Source organism: Amborella trichopoda, chromosome 1, assembly GCF_054954075.1.
Source record: "Amborella trichopoda isolate Santa Cruz 75 chromosome 1, AtrichopodaSantaCruz75HAP2 v2.0, whole genome shotgun sequence".
Lineage (NCBI taxonomy): Eukaryota > Viridiplantae > Streptophyta > Magnoliopsida > Amborellales > Amborellaceae > Amborella > Amborella trichopoda.
Window position 1 is genome coordinate 31,759,690 of NC_142336.1, and position 19,127 is coordinate 31,778,816.

At 37.9% G+C, this 19,127-nt stretch overlaps 1 protein-coding gene across 5 annotated transcripts in view; it reads right to left on the reverse strand.

The window, feature by feature from the left end:
- Positions 1-1,394: 1,394 nt before the first annotated feature.
- The window catches only part of LOC18428357 (Phox (PX) domain-containing protein), a 68,905-nt gene continuing 51,172 nt past the window's right edge, over positions 1,395-19,127 (reverse strand). For 3 of the 5 annotated variants that reach the window (XM_088854640.1, XM_011622930.3, XM_020663720.2), the window contains 4 exons: positions 17,296-17,460; positions 16,956-17,198; positions 2,967-3,185; positions 1,395-2,157 (listed from right to left, as the gene is read on the reverse strand). In XM_088854640.1, the coding sequence (XP_088710766.1) occupies positions 1,846-2,157; positions 2,967-3,185; positions 16,956-17,198; positions 17,296-17,460 (939 nt within the window). In that variant the 3' untranslated portion in view covers positions 1,395-1,845. Of the gene's footprint in view, positions 2,158-2,269; positions 2,409-2,966; positions 3,186-16,955; positions 17,199-17,295; positions 17,461-19,127 lie in introns of all 5 variants that reach the window. The other 2 variants (XR_016046535.1, XR_002279986.2) reach the window with 1 other exon arrangement.

Here is a 19,127-nt window from a genome sequence, read left to right on the forward strand (position 1 = left end):
GGCCTCAATATAAATATATTTTTGAGATGGGGTTTAAGACTTAATTTTTAAAGACATGTAATCTCTAACATGGAGATAATGAATATGAAAAAATAAATATGTTTTAAAAACTAGAAATAATAATTCTAATAAGAAAACATTTACACCGTCAGTTTCCATTGTTTTTATTGCACCCATCTATTTTTATTGCACCCATCTTTAAGACCGCATAGGTAGAAATACGGTTCATTTTCCTTTCTAAGAAGAAAAAATACGTGTTTGATCCCAAAAGCAAAAATGCCGCCTTTAGAAAAAATTCAAACCATACATTTTCGATACGCGTGTTGCAGGCACTCAGGGTTAGCAATAATGATACAACTTCCTTGGCACATTTCTCATTTGAAAATTTTCAAACTTAAAAAGGGGTACCATTTTCTTAAGGAATTTTTTATTAAAAAAAAAAGCCCAAATAAATATTCTATATAATAGAGTAACCATCAGGAAGCTACTGAGTAAATGTATCCTCAAATAAAACTTTGGCAAACGTTTAAATAAAGTTGCAACCTTAAAATGTAGAAGTACATATGCACCTCAAAAATCCATCATAATCCATCACCATAGGCTGTTTGGATGTTGGAAATCCGTTTAATTGATCATCTCAGCATAGAGATGTATGAATATGAAAAGAAAAAAAGATTTCGAATCCAAAAAACTAGTGTATCTTACAACACATTATCTAGACCATCCATTTTCAAGATTTTCATGTGTTTATACATTTACTTGAATTGAATCATTTTTAGAATTTAAAATTTTATAATTACAAGCCATCCTAAGAATTTTTTATATTTAAAATTATATTTATGATAAAATTTAGAGGTACGCCTTAATGGATTGTTTAAGGTTGCAACCCTATGCAAACCTCACTCTTGTCAAAAAGACAACCAACTCCAAACGAAGATACTAGTGATGACAGACCATACCTATGCAGCTGTGGCCTCCGAGAGAAGATTTTTTTTGTGATGAAATAATGGGGCTACTCAAGCCTAAGGGCTATATAAATCATAGGAAAGTTAACTATGGAATTCAAAAGAGCCCCAAAAACGATGTTAGAAGAATATTTAGGACCAGCAATTTTACAAAAAGTACTTTGATTCACTTCGTGATCAATTCAATAAAAAAAAGGATTTTGGATATTAGAATTGTCGACCAGATCATTGCATGCACATATGAATAATGTCCATTGGCGTAGTTGGAGTAGGAGTCCGGGTTGATTGTTTTTGGCGCATCCGTTGCCAACACTGTAGAAATGGCCAGCCCCATCCATCCCAAATTTCCCCTTGCATTGTTTTAATCTCATTTGAAAAGTTAGTGGCTTGGTGCATTCATCATCAACTAACTCATAATGTGAATCAAGATGCTCAAAGCAAATGCCAATGTATTTTCTTCCAGAACTCTTATCATTCAGATGGCAGGAATAATTTAAACACAGATGTACAAATTGTTTGAAGAGTGCTTCCAAAGGGATGGCATATACATATCCAACCGTCTAGAATAGCACATACTAATTCCGCACTTGGGGATAAATGAGTTGGCAGGCATGCAGAATACTACCACACTCTTGTGTATGGTTTCAGCCAAGTGCTGGAAGAATTAACTAATTTCAATGGTCTGGTGTGTAAAGACTCTTCATCTCACCCATGAATAGATCAGGAGCTAGAAGAGGACATGGGGTATATCAACAGAAAATGTGGAATTTCATCTTGGCCTTAATGAATCACACACATCTTACGGAGGTTGGGATCGCAGGCATCATAGATTTTCAATACCATGATACTATAAACCTACTAGAATAAGCTTATGGCCCTCTCATCTTTCCAAAAACTTGTTTAATACAGACTTTCTAGACGGAACTTCATCTGTTTCCTCTTTCTCGGGTTTTGGAACTGTTTTAACAGCACAGCGGATGACGGAATTGATTACCTTTCTAAGTTGAGCATTGTCGATGAGAACATCTGTTAACATCTTGCGAACTGTGGTCTCATCATCATTGGCCCATTGCAAGTCCCTGGGCTCAACTGCTTTTGAGTCACTGCCATTAACTTGTAGGTTGGCACGAAATTCGTTACTGTCAACCTTTTGTAGTGCATCATTTTCATCCTCTTGAGCCAGTAGTTGTGCCTACAAGGAAAAAAAAAATGTTGGTGGGACAGCCAGCCAATATGACAACAATGATGTTGACAAAGAAGATATTAATGATAGGACAATGTGATACTGTAGAAATGTTATATACCTTGTCGCTATTAATTGAACAAGATTGGGTGGCCATGATGATGGTTGAAGAATCAGATAAATGACAAAGTAAATCCAATTGGCAATGACTTTCTCTTCATCTTTTCTTTTCCATTTCTTTCACTGGTGGCCATACACTTCTATTTATCATCAATGGCAATATTGAATTCAAAACCAAGCAGAAGTGAATATTCAGATGACGGATTTTTATGGAAAAGTTCAAAGACTTCCATAACAGTATTGATCAGTGTTTTAAAGCATGGATTGGTGGGGTTGTATTGCCCACCCATTGATTCCAATTCGAATGGCTGGATAAGAGATCCATATTAGGGGAATCAGTGATGGGGTGAAATAAAAATAATTTAAAAATGAAGAAAAAAAACTTGTGTACGTTTCTTTGATGGATTAAGATATTTCAAATAAAACAACGTAGATTTAAACATAGATTTAAGTCATTCCATTTGTAAATTACATATATAGGGCCAACACCAAGATTCAGTTCAAGAACCAGACTGCCGACCAATGATTTCCTATCCAGATCGGCAATTCTTTGGACACTGGTATTGATTAAGAGTGACATTTGCAATTGCCTCTTGCATCCAGTTAATGGAATAAGCAAAAGTATACAAATTAGTTGCTGCATTCCCAAAGAGTTAAAAAACAAGAACAAATTTAATGAATGTGAAAAGGAAATTTACCTCGGCAAGGAGAAGACCAATTCTGTTGTCAGATGTTGCCAATTGATCAAAAACATCTGTGCGAGAAGAAAACTCTACAGCAAACCTATCTTCATCTTCTGTAAGAATATTGATGCTGCAATCCTGAAGTCGACGGCAAAGGATTCCACATTCATGCAAAAGCTTAGCCCTAGCTGCTCTCGCAAATTCTCGCTTTTGCCTCTCTTCTTGGAGTAGCCTCTACATAAATACCAGTAATAAAACCAATCAAATACAAATTATTAAGAGGAAAAAAAAGTAGAGGATCTCATATTCCGATGCGAATAAATAGTGTTCATATGAATCTAATATAAGAAAGAATATGTGATGCAAAATACAAACATATGAGGTTGAAATTGGAAAAGATGATTATGAGTAACATAAAGCGAACAAGCTTCATGATCGAATGAATCATCCAAAAGGCAAATCTCCAGAGATAGATTAAACTAGAATAAATTAAATAAACACCAAGCTAAAACACGTGCAAAGAAATAACTTCATGGCATATCAGGTATAGCTAGTGCCTTTGCTTGACGAGAAGATATGAAGAAGAAATGACAAAGCAAATAAATAAGCCAAATCGTTCCTCCAGTGTATCCATACATTCGAGTAAGTGATAACCAGTGTTTGCAAACTCAGGTGACCACTAGTGACTTGCCCAAGTCACTCCGGCTCGGCACCCTGGCAAGCCTATAACTTCTAACTCGGGTGGCTATATATAATGGTACAGTACTCCAACAAATCACTGTTGCAACTCACATGAAAACTGTAAGGGTGTGTTTGACTTTTGGAAGATGTGGCTGTGGAAGCCACGTCTTCCAAGGAAGTGGAACCTACAACTTCCATGGTCCCCCATGGAAGCTGCATCTTCCTATTTTTAATGCTGTTTTGGGTGCCGCAGGATACCGCTGCTCCCAAAAAATGTGCAGCACTCCCTGTTATCAAATGGGGAAGTTCACCAGAATTAAGAAGTTGTGATTTCCAAAATCAAATGTGCTATAAATACAAGGGTGCAGTTGGCATACGGACTCCGTAGGTGTAGAGGTAAGGTGCCCTTCAAATTTTATCATGGTGTATAATTTTGACATAAAATGTTATTAGGATTATCTCAAAATCTATTTTTATATCTAATTATAAAATTTAAATAACCTATATAATAAACTGGGAGCAAAAGAAAGTGAAAAGATGTCTTCAAATTAGTAAAAATAAGAGTGAAAAAGCGTAGGGATCTAAACCATAATAAATGCATTAAGAGTGAGGATCAAAGGGTCTTGGTGAAAGATGACGAGGTCAATGAAAAGTAGAGAGTTCATTTTAAAAATTATTAAATGACGAACACAATGGAAACATAACGGTAGAAGGAATTGGTGGTACAAATGAAGGCAGAGATCATAAATACATTCATAGGATTAAGATGTTGGAAGTGAAAGAAGCTTTCAATAGGATGAAGATAGGAAAGGCTTTAAGACCATATGGTATCCTGATAGAGGTTTGGAAGTGCATGGGGGAAATTGGCATTGACTGACTGACGAAGCTGTTCAACAAGGTGTTGAGAACAACGAAAATGCTAGACAAATGGAAGAAAAGTATTGTGGTACCTATTTACAAGAACAAAGGAGATATACAAAATTATGTGAACTATCGAGGGATCAAGCTTATGATCCATACTATAAAGCTTTGGGAGAGTGATTGAGCAACGACCAAGGCATGAAACGAGTGTATCTAAAAACCAATTTTGTTTTATGCTAGGAAGGTCAACAACTGAGGCTATTTTCCTACTTAGGCAAATGATTGAGAAGTTTAGGCCGAAGGGAAAAGACCTTCACATGGCCTTTATTGATCTAGAGAAAGCTTATGATAGAGTACCCTGAGATTTTATTTGACAGGAGTTGGAAAAGAAAGGAGTCTCCAGACACTATATCGGCTTGGTGAGAGATATGTATGATGCAACGCTAATCAGTGTACGAACAACTAGTGGAGAGACGAGTGAATTTTCAGTGACAACAGGTCTACATCAAGGATCAGCAATGAGCCTATATCTCTTTGTCATAGAAATGGAAGACTTAACTAGGAACCTACAGGATGAGGTATTTTCGTGCATGTTGTTCGTAAATGGCATAGTTTTGATTGATGAGACCCGAAACGACGTCAACACAAAGTTAGAACTTTGGAGGGATGCTCTAGAATCCAAAGGTTTTAAAATTAGCCGGACTAAGACAAAATACCTAGAGAGGTCCAAAAATTTATTTTTAATTATCCAAAAATAATTGAAACATATTAAAACATATTCAAAGCGATTTGATGAGAATATGATCCATAGATTTATGATTACACAAATATACTGAGGATTCCATCTTTTCTAGAGACTATATCTCACCGCACCTTCTCAAATTGGCCTAATAATTCCTATGACCCACAGTCCTTCGCAAGGTTTCGTGATTGAACTATCAAAGTCAGTCAATAAGTGAAGGATACACGATCCTAGTCCATGGATTACAAGACAAGTCCAAGCCCCATTTCAGCACTATCCTTTATGGGTTCTTCCAACACAATCCAGTGTTGCAAGGAGTTATCTCTTCCACGCATGTACACGTCATACACCCTTATCCAAAAGGGCCGCTTCCTGAACAGGTATCCAGTGTACATGCCGTGTGATCGTAATGATGAAGATTTAGGCCCTTGTATTCTTCGGCCATCCATCACACATAAGAATCTCATGGAGTCCCTTGGCCTAACTGTCCTAGGCACTCATGGAGTCCCTTGGCCTAACTGTCCTAGGCACTCATGGAGTCCCTTGGCCTAACAAGTCCTTGCTATGAAGTTCTAATTTATATACCTAGTAAGTACTTAAGAGGCCCAAAAGATTCTTGATGAAGATGTGTCTTAAGAGAAGATAGAAATACCATCCCTTGTTACCACCATAACATCAACACAAACAAGGAGAAGGGTACCTTCAGGTCTGCTCTTTACAAAGAGGGAATAGTTAGAACTGCTTTTGTGAAACACAATAGCACCCATGGACTGGATGAATCAATCAAACCACACTCTGGGGACTGCTCAAGGTCATAAAGAACTTTCTTTAGCTGACAGACCTTTAGGGAGGCCTTGAGGGAGCCTAGCAAAGGAAGGCATCTCATACGTAGTTCCTCTCAAGTCATGATGGAAAACATTTTTGACATCTAGTTGAAGGAGAGACCAACCTCTACAGGCAACAATGGAAAGAGCACGAACAGTTCCCATCTTGGCAACTGGTGCAAAAGAATCCTAAAAATCAATGCCATACTTCTGGATAAAACTATTCACTACAAGTCAGGCCTTGTAACGTTCAATCCTTCCATCATGCTTAAAATTCAGCTTGAAGACCCATCGAATTCTTATTCCCATTGACTCCTTATTGCCTTCTTACTAGGAGAAAGATCAGCTTGAAGACCCATCGACTCCTTATTCCCATGGACTCCTTATAGCCTTCTTACTAGGAGAAAGATCCACTATGTCCCAGATACCATTTTTCTCAAGAGCATAGATTTCTTCCTCCATTGCTCTTCTCAATTTTTGGTTTTGATGGCTTCCTCACAAGTTGTGGCCTTTAAGAGAAAATCAACAGAAAAAAGGAAAGACTAATATAAGGAAGAAAGAATGGTATACGAATCAAAACATTCAATAGGGTGACACACTCTTTTTTCTTTTTGTATGACAATTGGAAGATCCAGATGAGATGAAGAAGAGGTAACTGGTGAGGAAAGTTCAGTCCCAGTAGACTCAGGAGGGATAATCACAGGATCATTAGTGGCTACAGAGTCCTAAGCAATGGATTCCCTCGGTCTTCTTGAATAGGTCAATATGGGCCTTTCCGTGATCTCAGGTTCACTACATTGAAGTGTGGAATAAGCCATTGTCTTTAGTTATTTTAAGATACGCAAATCAAGACCATGATGACTATCAACAGGACGTTTGGGATTTTCTTGAAACTATTGATGTTTCAAGAAAGGTCATATGCCTCAACACATGGCGTTTCTTTGTCTTTGGGTCATAGCATTTATACCCTTTCTAAGTTAGAGAATAACCCAAGAAAGACACTGAGCATGCATCCAATTTGCCTCTAGCTATATCATCAAGGTGCACAAAACATGTACAGCCAAAGACATGCATATGGACAAATTGGGTGCTTTCCGAGTTAATTTTTCAATGGGACTACAATGGCCAAGAATCGGTTCAGCCAATGTGTTTTAAACATAAGCTGACATGGAAAAACACCAAAAAGTCTTAGGTTCATGCATGTAAATCATCGAACTTCTCATAGTTTCAAGAGTATGTCTATTTTTTTATCTCTGCGGTTTTGTTGCGATCTTGCAAGGCATGAGGTCTGAGAATCATCCCATTTTCTTGCAAATAGTCATGCTTTGTTTACATACTCTGTTCCATTATCATTTGCAAATATTTTAACTTTCACATTGAGCTTAGTAATTATTATTTTATGGAAAACCATACAAATTTTGAACACGTCTGTCACAGGTGTAGGACCCCACACATCAGAGTGAATGAGAGAGAACAATACGGAACAAAGCACTTTATTTACAATGAAAGGCAAACAACAAATGTTTCGAAAGCTGACAGGCTTCACATAAGGAAATAATATGGTCTAAAAAGAAACATAAGGCAAAAGATTCCTATGGATTTGACATAACAGATACCCTAAATAATCCCACATATGTCCCTCTTTCTAATAGACACTAAAGCCGCTGATGCTTGCCGAAGACATAGAGACCATTCTCCGCATACCCCTCCCCAATCATCTTCTCAGTTCTCAACTCTGAAAGAAATAAGAGATGGAGAAAAATTTTATACAAATAAAATTTATAGTAATGCTGCTCATGTATAGTAAGTTACATAGGAAAGAAGGAACAATGGGGACTCATGATCAACTTAAGAGTAGGAGCAATGTTAACGGATCCACCCCCTCAGAGGGTGCAATAGAGCCTTTGCCAAGGGTAACTGTCTAGGAATCAGTAGGGTTTTCTTGAGGGAGGGCAAGTAATGCTTTGTTGCCCCAGAGTCAAACAATCCATTTTGAAGATGAAGCAAGGAGGGACTGATGATTACCTGAGTCCCAAGATACAACAGCAATTGTAGTGGGTTTAATGGATTCCATTCTCTGAAGGAGCACAATGAGTTGACTAATCTTTTCCCCTAATAAGTTTGTCAGTTGGTGGGCTGTGACCTTGGCGTGACTAGTTGGTGCTAACCCATGCAAGGCCCAACACCTACCTTGTATGGCCCAATCGATTGCAATGTTCACATTTAGGTCTAGTGGTTGTACTCAGATTACTTTCGCATCCTTTTCTGCCATGCTACTTGAAAATCAGTAACCCAGGCTGGATTAGGGACATTCGAAACAACCCTCATTACTTGCCCTATGGTTTTCTTCTCTTTGAAGAACATAGATAACATTGATTGATAGTAATTTTTCAGCAAATAATACATAAGTACCATCTCATAATCATCATTAAGGCCAGCTAGGAGTTTGAAAATATGCCTCTTCTCCATTCCAAAATGGCAGTTGAACGCTTGCATGGTGAGGGCTCAGAACTTTGAGCCTCAAAAAAAAAAAAAAAACCAACCCCAACATGCCTTTTAAGTGCTCTATAATATTCTGACAGAGTTTGCACTCTTTGAGAGCATAAGGCTGTGTATCTAAAAAAGCTGGTGCACTGGGGTAATATTATATTTTAAGAAATCTGCTATTTTAAGGTGTCCAAGATTTCTTATTAGGGCGAATCAAGGAAAGATAATCTATCTCTAATGGTTTCATCTATAGAAGTGAGAATCCATCCATAATAAATGAATGCATGCTCTTTCATACTCAGAAGTAGAAGGACAAGAGCACTTGGATGTTCCATCTGTGTGTCAAATCTTGTGAATTCCCTCAAGTATCATTGTGATCATCAACTTGGCCCATGCCGAATAGCTGCTGACATTTGCATTTATCTTGACAGTAGCGATGTGCATGGCTATTGGATCCACTGAGGATGGATTCCTTTGATCTACCATTTAGTGGTTAAGATAACTTCCCAGCAAAAAAGTAAGATAAATAAAGCTTATTAAAAGATGATATTACAAGCTTGTATAATCTCTAAACACTTAAAAGTAGTCTAGTTTACTTCTGGCAAAAGTCGCAGGTGTTTCATCACTGCAAAAGGGCAGAAAACCCTAGGGATCCTTCCCAACAAACGCGATAGGGCGCAGGTATTGATCGCTGCAAACCTTGCTCTAAGACCATGAAAGTTTTGTGCGCCTAGATCTCTAGGAGAGAAGGGAAAGCAAAAGAGGAAGATCGAGAGAATACACACTGGGAGTAGGAGGAAGAGAGAGCAGGAGAACACATAGAGAGAGAGGAGAGGGGGCATGTTGAGGGGCAGAGATTGGCCTTGAGTTTGTGTTTAATGTATTTGTACAGATAATAAGTTACAAGTCCTACAAAATTTACGAAAGGATTAACCAGTCTGGCGCAGGCCTGGTAGCTTGGAGCCAGGGTTTAGCAAGAAGAAAATAGTGAATATACAAAATTGGAAAAAGATGCACCATCAAGAGCTAAAGAAGGAGCACTAGCTACTCTAAAGTTTTAAATAAAGTCCATAATAAGATGTTTGATTATGCTTGAGTACATCCCTTTTATAAGAAAACCTTAAACAAGATTTTATCCTGGCCATCTATCGAATCTAATCATGGTCATTCATTATAAAGGCTTTAAGTTAATAGAAGACATAAAAGATTCTATAAATTATTACTTATGCCCCTAAGTGAATAAAATAATTCAAAAAATAAATAAAAGACCTAAAAAGACAGATTCAATGACTATTTTTCCCTTCTGCAGTTCCTTTGTAAACTTTAACCTTGTCTCTCTCATATAGAGACTCGAGAGCAGTATTCTGTGTTGCACCACTCCCCCTTTCCTTAAAAGAATTTGCCCTCAAATTCAGTGGCTCATTTGTCGCAGGTATCACCACGATATGCAATGAGATGCTTAACATTAAAAACATCAGAAGTGCGAATATGGTTGGCAAGCTTCAATTTGTAGGCATTGTAATTAATCTTCTGCACCACTTGACGCGGTTCAATCTTGCGCTAGCTCAACTTATGATATTCCCTTGCTGGGAACCTATTCTTAGTCAAGACCACCCACACAAAATCTCCAACATGGCAATATCAAAAATCATATGCCGGTGATGCTTGTCAGTGGCTGCATTATATTTGTCATTTGACTCTTCTAGCTTCTGCCGAACCTTGTCATGAACAGATTTGATGTGTTCGATTAAGTCCTCCACCTTGTCACTCACACTGCCTGTATGTGGAACTAGTGCTAAATCAAGACCATTCCGTGGGTTCTGTCCATAAACAATCTTAAAAGGACTAAAACCTATGGACCGATTCTGGGTCCTGTTAAAGCAAACTCAGCTTGAGATAAGGTCTTATCCCACCACTTAAGATTGTTGCCCACTCGACTATGAATCAAATTACCCATGTCCGATTCACCACTTCAGTATGACCATCTTTTTGTAGATGATACGTAGTGCTGAAATTCAGTAAAGTGCCAAGCTTCTTTCACAAGATACACCACAAATGACTAGTAAACTTCCAATCACAGTCAGAAGTAATAGATTTAGGCATGCCATGCAATGTAACAATCTCCGTAAAACAAATGTGCAACATGCGAGGTATCTATGGTCTCTCTTCCAGCTAGAAAATGAGCCATCTTAGAAAATCCATATTCCACAACAAAGACTGAGTCCATCACTCGCTGTGTACGAGGAAAACCAAGGACAAAATCCATGCTCACATCTGTCCAGGGTGACTCCGGAATGGGTAATGGCATGTATAAGCCAGCATCAGTAGCAGTCCCCTTAGAGATTTGACAAATATGGCATGTGTCCACATATCTACGCATGTCCCACTTTAACTTTGGCCAATGATATTCAGTACTAACCAAAGCCAAATTCATATCTCTGCAAGAGTGTCCCTCGCCATGTAGCTCTTGGACAATTTGTTGCCTCAAAGAACAATCAACAACACACAGATAATTCCCTTTGAAAAGAAGTCCATCATGCACAACATAATCATTATGCTGGCCCAAATCTACCTCCCGAAGAATTTTCCAAAAATGTGCGTCTGCTGGGATAAGGTCTCTAAAAGTGTCAAATCCCAACACTAGCCTGCAAAGTACTAAGCAAAGAGGCTCTCGTACTTAGAGCATCCACCACCTTATTTTGTGTGCTAGATTTATGCTTCAGGGTTAAAGTAAAAATCCTACAGCTATGCCACCCACATGGCACATCGATGATTCAACTTATGTTGGCCATTAATGTGCTTTAACGCCTCATAATCAGAATAAAGGATGAATTGCCACTGGATCAAGTAGTGTCTCTAATGGCATAAAGTATGCACAATAGCATAGACCTCAGCATCATAAATAGAATATCTCAACTTGGTGCCATTCAATTTCTTGCTGATATAACCTATGGGACCTGCCATCCTGACTTAACACTACACCAATACAGACCTTAGAAGCATCATAATCTACTTCAAAGACTTTGTTAAAGTCTGGAAGTACTTAGGTGTTGCCAATAGCCTCAACTTGATCTCAATGAAGATTTTTTCTGCTTGTGGGGTCCATTGGAAGACTTTGTTCTTCATACAACAATGAGCGGTGCCCTAATAGTGCTGAAATGATGTAGGAAGTGCCGATAGAATAAGGACAAACCATGGAAACTACACACATCATGGATTGACTTCTGCACTGGTCAATCTATTGCTCAGACATTGGATCCATTAGCTCTAACACCTTCTCCAGAAACTTCATAACCCAGGAAAACCACACAATCAGCCATCAAAACTGCACTTCTTCAGGTTGGCATATAATTTCTCCCAGCGTAAGCAAGCAAAACCTCGCACAAATGTTGTAAGTGCAAGCCAGTAGATGTGCTATAAAATAAAATATCATCAAAATACGCCACAATAAATCTACCAATATACAGCTTGAGCGCATGATTCATGACTCACATGAATGTGCTCTGGGCATTAGATAACCAAAAGGCATGACCATCCACTCGTACAACCCTTCTCGTGTCTTGAAGGTTGTGTTCCACTCATCTCCAGATCTGATCCGAATTTGATGATAACCGCTTCTTAAGTCTATCTTCGAGAACATCTGAGCACCGCAAGCTGGTCTGACATAACATCAAGCCAGGGTATGGGAAACCTGTATTTCACCATAGTTTTGTTTATGGCCCAAATGTCTACCACATCCTCTAGCTGCCATCCTTTTTAAGAATAAGAAGTGTGGGACAACTCAAGGACTCATGCTTTCCTTGATATAACACATGGTCAATAACTCTTCTACCTGTTTGCATGCTCTTGTGAGCTCATTCGATAGTGTGGCTCATTGTTTGAAAAACTGCCCGATCTAACCGGTAACTGCCCAGTTTGATCGGAACCGGCACCTTTCCGGTTCTGGTTTCGGGCGGTTTTGGTGATCGACCAGTATTTTAAAAATAAAAATTCAAAAAAATGTCTATAAAATGTCTATAAAATCCCAAAAAAAAGGAATTTTATTTGTAATACATTTTTTGATATTTTTTTACATTATGGTAAATATTAAAAATTGTTTTGGTCATTAATACTCACTTTTAAAATCCATTTTTTCAATAATTTTCAACTTCATTTGAATGTATTTTGTTTTAATCATTCTTTATATGCTTTTAATATTTTAGTAGATTTTTTTTCATCTTTTTTATTTTTTTCAATAACTTCTTGGCCGCCAAGGACTAGCCCGGTTAGAACGGTTGAATCGGCCGATTTATTGGTTAGGCTGGTTAAACCGCTTTTGGCCCCATGTCCGATTAACCATTTCGGTTCGATTTTGCAAACACTGGTGTAGCTTGCTAGGCAAGCTACCACCTAGCACTAAATCAATGTGGTGTTGCACATAACACAAGGTGGGCAATCTTGGGGGTAGCTCCAAGGTGAAAACATCGCAAAACTCGTCCAAAAGTGGTCGAACCATAGTTACCCGAAGCAATTCAAAAATCAAATCGATTTAGGAATCAGAAGCGCAAAATCACCTCCAGCTGGAAGATTCCTGTTTTCGGAATCGACGTCCATACAAGAGGAATCTTAGGAGACAAGATTCCTATTTTCAGGAATCGAGATTCCTAGCTCTTTGGAGTCAAGTTTTTGACCAAGTTGGAATCGACCAATATGGAACCGAGATTGTTTCATTTATGGAATCGAGACTCCAACATCTTTGACATCGAGAGGGAACTAAGAGGCAAATAATACATGTCTCAATCCATTCATTGATCGACATGCCATACATGCACGTTTACATCATATGTATTACATTATTTCTAACATCTTGAAGTTTCAATCTCTCCATTGGATTAATACAATGCATACTTAAATAATTAAGTAGAGAATATGGACCACCACTTTGGTTTCTATTAATCATTTCAAGACAAAAAAGACAACTACACCTTGTAGCTTGAGATCGAGTGCAGCTCGAGTAGTAGCCTTGAAAACTTTTAAATGTCACTTCTCAGGAAGATGCAAAAAAAAAAAAAAAGGGCCGGGAGTCAGGGGCCAAAGTCATAGAATTCCAATAAATAAAGAAACCAATTTCAACAAGTGTAGAATCAAGATTCACCAATTGAGGAATCGAGGATCAATAAATAAGATTCTATTAGTGTTGGCATCGAGATTCTAGACTTCACGAAAACAGATTCCTAATCGGAATCGCAACCTTCGGTGAGAGATTCGGGCAACTATGGGTTCAACCACCTCAGGGACAAATTACTCACCAGCTCCTCCTTCCCCACAAGTTCAAACACAACCCCAGCTTCCTTCATTTGCTCTATAATCTGGCTAAAGAAAAGAAAATCGGTATCCTCCCTGTGTTCAAGTTTAGGTCCAATCGCCTTAGATGGGACAAGAATAATTTTCATGTTATCTTTCCAAAACGTATAAATATTATTTCCCCATCATGTATGGCATGTCTATCATACTGCCAAGGCTTCCCCAACAAGATATGACACACATCTATCGTCACGACATCACACCACACATTATCATTATAGCGTAGGTCAATGGAAAAAGAAACTAGGTAACAATCAAATATTGTTACCTCATTGCCCTTTTTGAACTAGAACAATTTGTAGGGATATGGATGGTCTTTCACACTCAAATGCATCTTTGTCACGGCCTCCTTTAAGAAAACATTTTTACAACTGCCACTATCAATCACCATGGTACAAAACCTTCCTCCAATTGTACCTGAGGTGTGAAATATAGTGATTTGCAGCTAATCTTCTTGTGTGTCCTCTTTTGGTGCCAAGAAGCTCCATATAACCACTAATGCTACACAAACATCTCCATGAGCAACAACGACCTCTTCATCACCATAATCACTGAAAATAGGATCATCATCGACATCTTTATCAACAGAATCATCACGTTCAATCACTAGTTGTTTTCCCTCTAGGCTAGCGTTCTTCCTATAGTAATACGGGCTTGGCTCTCCGCACTTGAAACACTTTATTGCCAAACCACCAACCTGATTTCTCATGTTTTAGGCTTCACCAATATCACGCCCCAATCTGTTGGGCTGCGCCACCTCTCTAGACTTTGGATTGTTGCTGCCGGAATCTCCTAACCTGCTCCTACGCCTGTCCAATCATCAGCCCAGATCTGGCCCCTATAGCTGGCATATTTCCAGATCTGAGTTGCCCTCAGGTTTGTTATTTCTCCACCACCAAGGTATGTTGATATGCCTCATAAACGATCTAGAAGGTGTGGAGATTCAACACATCCTGTAGAGAATGCTTAAGACCTCCAATATATCGCGCGACCAGCTGGTCAACATCCTCAGAAAGCTCGTTACGAAAAAACGCCTCCTTATAGTCATCTACAAACCTACTTCCTAGGCGAAGATTATTTAAACACTGATACAGAGTTTGCAAGTAATTGAAGGGCAAAAGAGTGTATCTCATCTTATGCTTCATCTTCTCCCATTTTGTGATTTTGGACTGTCCTCTTCATGTACATGTCACCTTAAATTGTTCGCACTAGGCCGAAGCTCTGCCCTTAAGTTTTTTATGGCTTCTAAAAGTACTTTCTTTTTCTCAAGAACGTCATTGAAATCCAATTTCTGCTCCACTATATTCAGCCACTCAATGAATTCCTCAGCCATTAAACCTCCATAAAACTCTGGGATCTCAACCTTGAGACCGATTTCCCATCCTTTACCATCCCTATCCATATGATCACCTACCTCTCTCCTTGGATCTTGATCATGGAAGGGATTTATGGATCCCTCATCTGCCTAGATCTCATCTTCTTGAGATGGGGCTTCTATCTACACCAAATGCAGAGCTAGGGTTTCGACAATCTCCTCAAATTTGCAATCCCTTCTCGTGAACTAGCATCAAGGGCTTCTACTATTGCCACTTTCCTCCTCTACGTGGAGGCATGGTTGTTGATCTAGGTCACAAAAATCGATTGTACAGCATTGTCTGTATAGTGCTACAATACCATCTGTACAGTGCTACAATACTGTCTGTACACTACTACAATATCATCAGGTACATATTGTCGAGCTTTGATACCAACCTGGCACAGACCTAAGTGCTTGGAGCTAGGGTTTAGCAAGAAGAAAATAGGGAGATCCAAATTGAAGAAAGATGCAAAAACCAGAAATATATGGAGCACTAGCTACTCTAGGGTTTTGAATAAAGACCATAACAAGATGCTTCATTATGCTTGAGTATATCCCCTATATGAGAAAACCCTAACAGGGCTTAATCCTGGCCATCCATTGAACCTAATCACGGCCATTCATTATAAAAGACTTTTAGTGAATTGAAAGACATAAAGACACTAGAAATTAATACTTATGCCCCTAAGTGAATAAAATGACTCAAGAAAATAAATAAAATACATAAAAGGATAAATTCAATGACTATTTTTCATTTCTGCAGTTCCTCTTGTAAATTTTAAGCATGTCTCTCTTATCCAGATACTCAAGAGCAGTATTTTGGGCTGCAACACAATCCTAAAGAATGACAAAAAAAAATACTAAAGAAAGAGAATCCCACATATGGGTCCTTAGAACTACAAATACCAAATGATACATACTCTCTACAACCAACCATTTCGGTCTGGTCTTGATACCATACCCAGCTGATTTGACAGTTTGGAACCAACCGATCAACAGATCTGATCAATTCCAAGACCAAAACAAAAAAAAAACCTTGAGAATCAAGTTGAAATGGTCAAATTAGAAATGAAATGCTAAAAATTATTTTGACATGATTCGACCCAATCAACTGGACCAGTTGAAGTGTTCAAATGCTATTCAAAATATTTTAAATATGTGTACTAACCAGTCTGAGCAGTTGGACTGGCTCTTGAACAGGTTTAGACCGGAAAAACTGCCTTTACAGTTTGATGACTAGTCCTCTGAATCTCTGACATATTTGAACTCACCAAAGTACATGTCCAGTATGGTTATTCACTGCTAATTCTAGATCAAGTCCATGCATCTATTCTCTGAAGAATAGTTCAATGGTCATTATAATAGTTGGGTTTAACTTACACTCAGCTACCCTCAAAATTATCCTCCCACTTGACTCACTTTAGTGCATTATGACCAACAAATACACAATGATAGTAGAAAAACATAATCAATAGATGTCTAGCAGAGTACCTCTGAATGATAAGCATTTGATACATATTTTTCTTCTCATGGAAAATTTGAAATAAAAGGAGAAGTTTTGATTTAACTATGTACATTTCTAAGTCCCATATAAAACCCATGTATTGATATTAGAATCCTTGTCTGAGATTTTGATTGGGTAAAGGGCCCCATGTCATTATTGATGAAAAAATCATCAAAGGCATGCAGGGTATGAAGTTTAGAACTACCTCTAGTTCTGTTTTTGCCTGCAGAGACTGTTGTAGATCTTGTTTGAGTTCTGTTTGAGATTTTCTAAGGGATTTAACCTCCTTAACAAGAACCTTGGTGTCCGTCTTTGCTTTCAGCTCTAACTCTCTGTGATCCTTTTCCAAGTTCTTAAGTTGATCCCTCATATTATCCAGCTCATGTTGCATTTGTTCTTTTTCTCGGCTGGCAGTCTGATTTGCTGTCTCAGTGTGAATCTTTTCATCCTGAAATAATCAAGAGCACATGTGAACCATATCTTGCATGGATATCAAATATTCTAATCAAGAGGCCAAGAATGCGCTGGATGGAATGGTAAAACACCTGCACAGAATTCAACTTCGATTCCATTTCCAAGTACTTTCTTCGAAGCTCCTCCATGTCCCATTGCAATTGAGTGAGCCTTTCCCTTTCAATTAAGACAGCATTTTGCAGATTTTCTTTACTTTTTTGTTTAGTAGTTTCAAGCTCCCCATCTAAATCCTTGACCTGGATGAATCAAGATAACAAGAAGTTATTAAACAATAAGTTTAAAAATAAGGTAACGACCAACGCCCATGCCAAGGCATCCAACAGAACTTAGTAAACAAGGTATAATTAGGTTCTGAGCATAAACGTCCCATTTCTTTTACTTGATTTAGTAACGCTAGCAGGATTGTGATTTTCTTTGAATTCATAAAATACATGGAAGAGATTTAGCATATGTAAATATTAACAACATGTCCATACATTTATCCAAAGAAAAAATAACACATCCATACTTACAAGTTACAACTAAGGCCACATATACAAAAGCTATTAAAATAACCCAGAGACCCACTTGTTGAGCTGCAGAAGATTCACTATATTGTCCATAGAAGTCCACGATCCACTGCAAGATATCGATCTCTTTTCATGTAAATTCACTAGATCCCTCCTCCTAATTATTAAGGAATGTTACGATTTTGACAATTAACCAAATATGTTTTTGACATTTTCATATACAATATAATTTTTTCGGTCAAATAAATGTTCAGTTCGACACCAGTAGCTAACTGTGTGCAGTGTTGCACGAAAATCATAATAAACATGCTCCCATCCCACAACAGGTATGAAAGCGGAGCTTGTAATGACCAAAGTATGGTCACTCTCACAAAAAGAAAAATGGACACCAGAGTTTTATTGCTATTGGAAAATCTACAGCTTTGGATCTAAAAATTATGTATTCTCTATGGAGAAAAGAACATTTTGTAGCAAGTAGAGGGATGATAATTTCTTGGATTTGGATGCCTATTATAAGTTCACATTAGCCTTCGCAGAATCTGAATTTGGAAAGGAAACATGTGCTGCCTTCCCCACTGCTGGATGGTGCTAATGGGTTGGGCAAGGTAGATATGAATGAGAATAGAACCTCATAGTCCACCCAACAACAAACTAATATGACTAATAATTATAAAAATAGTAATAAAACATTAAAATAAATGCAACAAAATTTATAAAAAAAAAAATTTAAGGAACGAAAAAGTTTATATAAGGGTAAGCCTCTAAACAATCAAATTACGGTCACCTCAAAAATTTATTAGAAAAGCTTGTTTTCGATGCTGAAAAACCCTCAATCCGATCATCTCGATATCAAGATGTATAGACATGAAACAAAATAGATTTCTAGTCTTGGACCTCAAGATGTATAGACATGAGAACAAATAGATTTCAAGTCTTGGAAATAGTACATCTTGTAATGAATAATCTAGACTGTCAATTTTCAAGTGTCCATAAATCTGCTCGATCTACACTATTTTTGAACTTTAAATTTTATAATTACAGATGAAATTTTTTTTTCAGGTTATCATAAAGATTTCTAATACTGAAACAACATATTTTGGCACTATTAGAAGGTGCAACCTACTATGATTGTTTAAGACCTCGGCCTTATACAAACCATACCCTTTAAAGAAACAAGCATAAGGGATACAAATTGTTTCTAACCATTATATGGATGGAGATAGAAAGCTGGGGAACTAGAGAATCAAAGCCAATCACATGAATCCCATCATGGTGAAAATGTAGAATTTAGAAAAACCTGCCCTCACTATTCTAAACTATCAGAATGCTTTTTATCAATCCTTTGCAGAACTGCAGTACCTTGAACGATAAAACTCGAACTTAAGCTCTGACAG